The following is a 7,727-nucleotide window of genomic DNA, read 5'->3' as shown; positions in this document are numbered from 1 at the left end:
TGTCTGTGCTTCTAATGCTCACATTTTAATTTCAGAACCATTGAGAATAAACAACAGAAGATTGAACAGGTGGCTCAGTGGGTAAGAGCAGTAGCTGTGCAAACATTAAAATTTGAATTTCAATCCCCAGGTGCTGAGAAATGATGGAGGTGGGTCTTGTATCTTATCTGTTGCTTTCATTGGTTAACTAATAAAGAAAACTGCTTGGCCTGATAGGACAGAAAATTAGGTAGGCAGAGTAGACAGAACAGAATGCTGGGAGAAAGAAGCTGAGTCAGGCAGTCGCCATGATTCTCCCACTCCAGACAGATGCACTTTAAGATCTTTCCTGGTAAGCCAGCTCGTGGTGCTACACAGATTATTAGAAATGGGTTAATCAAAGATGTGAGAATTAGCCAATAAGAGACTATAACTAATGGGCCAAGCAATGTTTAAAAGAATACAGTTTCCGTGTAATTATTTCAGGTAAAGCCATGCCGGGGATGCAGCCCGCCACTCCTATTACTACAGAGAAAAAGTGAGGTTGGGCTTCCATTGTATCTCTCCACCCAGCACTATGTGAGATAGAAACAGGTTGGTCACTAGGGCTAATTGGCCATCCAGCCCACTTGAAATGGTAGCATCCAAATTCAGTAAGATTGTCTCAAGAGAAGAAGGTGGAGAGTGGTAATCAGGATGCTCAACATCTTTATCTGACCTCAGCATGATGAACATTCATGCATGGGCACACACACACACACACACAGAGAGAGAGAGAGAGAGAGAGAGAGAGAGAGAGTTAAGTGAAATTAACCTTAAACATCTCTTTCACAGTTATCTGAATGTCTGTGCCTATGTTAAATGAAGCTAGGGGGAAATATCATTCTTGAAATAAAATTTTAAAAAGAATGTATATTACAATAATATATATTATATATATATTACTTATGCACTATATATATACATACATGTATGTATTATGGATAGAAGATATGCACATATCTCTTCCTTCTGCCACAAACAAGAGCATAAACACTGTTAAGAACTGTTTGCAGCCTGGCGGTGGTGGCTCATGCCTTTAATCCCAGCACTTGGGAGGCAGGCGGATCTCTGTGAGTTCGAGGCCAGCCTGGTCTACAAGAGCTGGTTCCAGGACAGGAACCAAAAAGCTACAGAGAAACCCTGTCTCTAAAAATCCAAAAAAAAAAAAAAAGAACTGTTTGCATCACTGTGATTGTATATTATATGCATTTGAGAAAGAATATTTGTCAGTCGATTAATTCTTTTCATTTTATAGATCACTGTCACCTAAAGGAGACTGTTAAGAATATCCTCTTGTTTTCCATAACTATGTAAGACATTTGCATTAAATGAGGAGGTTCTTTATTTCCTCAGGATTCATTTATGCCTGCTGGTTATTCCCCAGCTAAAGTCATAATCTTGTTTGCAACATCATAATCATTTACCTAGTGAACAATCAGTGTGTCACTAACAAAGAATTATGACTTTAGGTAAAGGATAGACCACAGGCACAGATGAACTCTGTGGAAATAAACGCTGTTTTCATGCAAATGCTGCTGGTAATAAATAACTAGGGATGAAAATTAGGAAGAAGTAGAAGATTATATAAAAGCAGGGATGGAGAAGCGTGAAAGGGATGCTTTAAGATTTTTCTTTTCTGAAAGCATGATACACACAGTGTTTATAAATGGGAATAACTTCAGTGTTTAAAAATTTTAATTTATAAATTGCAAAAATATGATAACATAGAGAACAATGGCTCATATTTTTTCTATAAATGTAAACCTGGTGTGGTGGTATTTTGTTTGGGCTATAACAAATAAAGCTTGCCAGAGAATCAGAATGTGGAGTGAATGACTAGTTAGGGATAGAAGCCAGCCAGTGGTGGCACACGCCCTTAATTCCAGCACTGGGGAGACAAAGAGAGGCATCTCTATGACCTCAAGGCCACCCTGAGGTATATGAGATTAATCCAGTCTCAAAGAGAAACAGAGTCAGGCAGTGGTGACTCACATCTTTAATCCCAGTATTTAGGAGTCAAGTGCCTTCAATCCCAGCACTAGAGAGGTGGAAACAGGAATGGATATGGCTGGGTGAAGAGAGAAATATAAGGAAGGAGGAAACAAGGTTTCATAGCATTCAGTCTGAGGACTTGTAGAGACTGGATACCCTGTTCAGTCTGAGGTAAGAACCGGTAGGTGGCTGCTTTGATCTACTCTTCTCTGACCTTTCAGCATTAATCCCTATATCTGACTCGGGGTTTTTATTACTAAGATCAATTAGAATTCCTGCTACAATCTGGCACCCTGGATCATTTAGTCTAATTGCCATATGATGACAGTAGTTTTGATGTTGATTTTTTATGTTGATGTTGGATGGCTTATTCATACCAATTTGGCCCTAAATTTACTCCCTAATTTTGGATGGCAAACTTTAATTTTGGAACTGAAACAATCTAGAATTACCTGAGACTCAGTGAAGGACTATCTTCATTGGTTTAAAGGCATACCTTTGGGGGATTGTCTTAGGTATGTTAGGATCTAGACCACTGTGAGCAGCACCATTCGCTATCCTGGGTTCTGTCAGGGGCATGGTTCCTGCAGTCCTGGAGCTGACCAAGAGTTTGTGATCAAATAGAGTTGAAACAAAATTTGTGTGCTAAAACTTGATTGTCTGGGTGGTCTTTCCTATGGTGTTGAACTCTGAAATAACAGGACATGGGAAATAAGAATAAAATGAAGAACTCCATGATGCAGTTTCCATAAGGTCTTCATCTACAATGATATGGGACATTGCTGTGATGAAGAAGCTTTCAGATCACCAACTGTATAAGGAAACCCTCATCCTTGATCTGCAATCCCATTAAACTTATTCATTCACCGAGCAGGGATTAATTGGAACTGTTATTGACTGACATTGGGACCCCATGTGAGCAATACAGACGTCTGTTCAGGTAGCTCCAGGAAATATAAATGTGGTACCTTCAAAAATAGTGCATAACAGATTAACACCATGGTCGACTACATGAAAGGAACAGGGGTGATACAGCTCTCCATCAAAAATCAGAAACCACTTTTATACTTGCTGAGAAAACCACTGAGCTTTAGAAAACATATCTGGAAGAACAACTTTTTTTCTACATTAAAAATTATATTTTGGGGCAAGGGCTGGAAAGGACAGTCAAATATCTTTAAGCCAAAGCTAACATGCTAATAGGAAGTATTTTTCTATGTTAAAAAGGGCCAAAATATATTTTGACTACAGATACTAAAACTCAGATAACCAGTAGCAGAAGAAAGGATGCCAAAGGGACTTTTATACAAACTGTGATGATTTGAGGGATGACTCACTGCTATGTCTATGCAATTGTGAAAGTAGACGTGTTAAAAGTAAAATCAAAATTAGTGCTCAAGGGGGTAGGCTTCTAGAAGATCCTCACATTTCCCTGAGCTTTTCCCAATACAATCCTCCCACAAACCACTTGCCCCAAGTTCCACGCAGATCACCTGGTAAGGCCGTCCCTCCTTCCCTGCTCTCAAGTCCATCAGATCTTCTCCTCCAGCCTTCCTTTGGACTTATCCACGGTTGTCCAAGGCCCCAGTTACAACAGGTGAATCCATTCAAAATCCCAGACAACCCTGCCAGACAAGCAATTAGGCTAGCTAAGCTCGAAGTCAAGCTTCAGATCTTCACTTTCCCTTGTCTCCTCTAAATGAAAGCCCAGCAGCCTCATCCACAGATCTGTAGTAGACCACCTCCTGTGACTTCTCCTCACTCTCTACCTTTATTTCAAGGAAACTAAGCAGTTCATTTTAGAACATCCTGCATTCCTCCCTCTTTCTGGAGATTATGGACCACCTCAACCCCACCCCCAGCTATCAGCCAATCCCAGTCTTAAAATTAGTTCTCAGCAACTCGGTGGTGGCACACACCTTTAGTCCCAGCACTTGGAAGCAAGCTGAAGGTGGTTCTTAGTGAGTTCAAGGCCAGCCTGGTCTACAAGAACTAGATCCAGGATAGGCTCCAAAGCCACAGAAAAACCCTGTCTCGAAAAACGAAGACAAACAAACAAACAAAAACAAAAACAAACAAAAAATTAGTTCTCAATACAAATTCTAATCAGAAAACTCCAGTAGCCATGCCTGGCATAAACCCAGAAGAATGCCCTATCAGGCTATACACAGCAAACACACTCCACAAGAATGAGAGCAGGCAACAGAAATCAATGAATAAAACATAAATCCAACAAATTTAAGACCACATATTAATACAAAGAATGACAATAATCGTAAATGCAAATGCCAAGACTCCAGCATTAAAAACATAATCAATAACAGACAGAAAAACATGTCTTCTATAGAGCCTATCAGTCTTATTACTGTAGACCCTGAGAAATGCAACATCTTTGAAGCATAGGAGAAGGGCCTTCATGATGATGTCTTTATGAATATGATAGAGATCCTCAAAGAGCAATGAATAAGCCCCTTGAAAAAATCTATGAAAAGGCAAATAAGCAGTTGAAGGAAATAATAAAACAATTCAAGACATTGATGTAGAAATAAAATCAAATAAGAAGATCCAAACTTAAGGAAATATGAAAATAAAAGTTTTAGGATTATAAATAAGAAACTCAGACGCATGTGTCACCAAGAGAATACAAGAGATGGAAGAGAAAATCTCAGGCATTGAGGACAAGATAGAAGTATATATAACTCTCTCAAACAAAGTGTTAAGTATAAAAACTTCCAAGCACAAAACAGAGAGGAAATCTGTAACATTACAAAAGATAAAAATCTATGAATAATAGGAATAAAGGAGGAGGGGAGGAGGTGAAAATTTTTAATAATAATAATAATAATAATAATAAATTTCCACCTCCTCCAATCCTCCCATTTCCCTCCCTCTCCCCCCACTCCCCTTTCCGCTCACTCTCCAGTCCTAAGAGCAGTCAGGGTGCCCTGCCCTGTGGGAAGTCCAAGCCTCCCCCACTCCATCCAGGTCTAGGAAGGTGAGCATCCAAACAGACTAGGCTCCCAAAAAGCCAGTACATGCAGTAGAATCAAAATCCGGTGTCATTATCATTGGCTTCTCAGTCCACCTTGAGATCTTTTTTTAAAAAATGTACTGAACTAAAAGAAATATTATATCCACTTTATTTTATATCTTATTATTCCCCTTTGCGTCAACTCTACCAGTTTCCCTTAAGAGGAACTTTAGAAGCTGGCCATTACTCAGTATTCAAAAACAATTCACAGGTAAAAGCACTGTAATTTTAAGTGAGTTGATGATGCCGTGCTGATATGGCCATAGAGAATATTCTCTTTTGATGTAATTATCAAATATAATTACATAAGAAACATTCATTAGCTTAAACCCAATAGTTTTCTGTTCTAAGGTAAGTTTCATTGACATAAATTTACCCATTACCAGTGTGGTCTGCAATATAGATGAGTGTTTGACATACAATATGTCATCTGGAAGAAAAGAATCTGCCACTTTTACTGTCGTTAATCCTTCTTTGTTTCCAAGCTTGAAAATATTTGAGCCACTAATAATCTCCAACACCTGGACACATTAGTCACTCAGTTGTTTCGTTTATTCTGGGTACAAAGTGGAGAAGTAACGATCTGTTATACATCCTTCACCCATGTTGCTTGTCAAGGAAATCGTCCTCGTCCTCATCTGTACTGTAATCACCAAGTGACATCAAAGACTGCATTTCGGTATTTCTTCCAGAAGTGCTGAAAATGCACAAGATGATCAGTACACAGCATATGGCACCAAGTTTCATCTTCCATTTGTCTTCTAATCAATACTACCTATGCTGAAGCCATCGGAAGCAGGCTGAATGGGGAAGTAAGGTTTCATGCACCTAGGATATACTAAGTCTCCTCATAATGAGAAATTCTCATTATCGCCTCACTTCCAGGAAACCAAACTACAACTGTAGCAAAGGGGGAGGATATTTAGGGGCTCCAGTAGTGCCCTTCCCTCATGATTTAGAAGAAACTTCTAAAACCTGCAGAGCCTCGGGGTCATCATTAAGAACATTCATCATAATATTGGCTGCTTAAAAGAATCCCAATGAATAGACATTCAGATAAATCACTCCCTTGTGTACAGTAAATTAAAACTATATGGATAGTCACTACGATCAACCAAAGCTAAAATTCAATGACACTAATTACTTGCCTGTTTTTGGTTCTTGTTCAGTTTGTTTTGTTTTGTATTTTATCTGTAGAAAGATGTGGACTGCCCAAAGTTCTAACACATGAGTGTCTGTGGTTTAGAAACAAACATAGCTTGTGAGAACAAAATTTTCTGTATTACTCAAATAATTGGGTCCAAAGTTACCAGGATTTCCAGCCCATGTATGCAAGCAAGTGTGAAAATGTTCATTCTCTGATAGACACGACATCTTTACAGACAATTTTATTAAATCCACAGCAGGCTCAATTAACAATTCCTTACTCACCTGTGAACCAGTTGGGAAGAGACTACAAGGGCTTCCAGGTGGTTATTGTGTGATCCTTTTAGTTGTACATCCAGCATTATATCATGCATCCCTCTGTATTTTTAGTATTAAATTTCTTTTGCGAAATGATTATGAAAACACATATAGACTTAGTTGGGTTTTAATAACATTTTATGGGGAAAACTACTTCTATGCTATTCATTTTTAAAGTGTTATTTATATTGACATGCAAAAAGTTCAAGAGCTCAGGCAAAGCTTTTCTCTTTCAGAAAGACATAGTTACATACTCTTAATTCCCTTAGAGTTGAACAGTAGACTGCAAGCCAATCCTAGGGACTTATATTTAACGGATCTTTATTTTGAATTCATTTTCTTATTTCAAAAGAAAGTTCCTCCTTCAAAATTTCCAGTGCCAAACTCATTGCTTTGTTGAACATGTGTCAAGTTGACCTCTATATCTTTTTAAAGTGATTCCCATTTGCAAAGAAGAGTAAAGTTATGCAAATTGAAATTCTAGAGTCAATTTTAAAGGGAAAACTTCTCAATCAATATTCTAGTCTTTAATCTTTACATTGGGTAAGATTCTATTAATGTGAACTATGGAAATTTATTATACTAATTAATTCAAGCAAGACATCTTCCTTTCAATATAATCCTGGGGGGGGGAGGTTATTGCTTTGTCCCCTTTTAATGACCCACACTACATAGCAGAGAAATGTCTTCCAATTAAAGTAACAATTTTATAAGTCTTTTACTAAATCACAATACTTGGTCAGCACAAGATCCAAACAAATAAAATAAAAATGGTTATAAATTTCACATATTTGAGCAAATATTCTTTTATAGTAAAGAAAACTGATTGGAGCTCATCTAACCTCTTATGTGCCATCAGTCTGTGGGAAGGTCTAGGATTACTTACCTGATCTCAGTTTCACAGTTGTTATCATCACAAGGCATCTCCAGGAGGTCTTCGGACATCTGATTGAAATCCAGAGAATAGCGGGTGAAGGCTGGTAACTCTTCTGAGAGTAGATTCTGAGGTTTTTCTGAAGGATCTGAAACATGTGTTTCCATATGTCACTAGCACGTATATTCAAGAAACATGTGAACATCGTATGGTGCTGGAATTTACCCAGGATGAATGACAAGCAGCACACAAAGATGGTCGGCACAGACTTGCTGCCACCCATCGATTTCTTAATGCTTGTCAGGTGGTGAGATTCCAGGGAGCACAGAGTAAGGGATACAGTGC

At 38.4% G+C, this 7,727-nt stretch overlaps 1 protein-coding gene across 1 annotated transcript in view; it reads right to left on the bottom strand.

Annotated features, from left to right (window-relative positions):
- Positions 1 to 5,430: 5,430 nt before the first annotated feature.
- The window catches only part of Zbbx (zinc finger B-box domain containing), a 74,385-nt gene continuing 72,088 nt past the window's right edge, over positions 5,431 to 7,727 (bottom strand). The window contains exons 19-20 of the mRNA XM_057757120.1: positions 7,395 to 7,530; positions 5,431 to 5,741 (exon numbers count right to left, since the gene is read on the bottom strand). Coding sequence (XP_057613103.1) covers positions 5,642 to 5,741; positions 7,395 to 7,530 — 236 coding nt within the window. The 3' untranslated portion in view covers positions 5,431 to 5,641. The remainder of the gene's footprint in view (positions 5,742 to 7,394; positions 7,531 to 7,727) is intronic.

This window comes from Chionomys nivalis, chromosome 24 (genome assembly GCF_950005125.1).
Source record: "Chionomys nivalis chromosome 24, mChiNiv1.1, whole genome shotgun sequence".
NCBI lineage: Eukaryota > Metazoa > Chordata > Mammalia > Rodentia > Cricetidae > Chionomys > Chionomys nivalis.
Note: the sequence above shows the minus strand (reverse complement) of the source record. Positions and strands in the feature narration are given on the sequence as shown.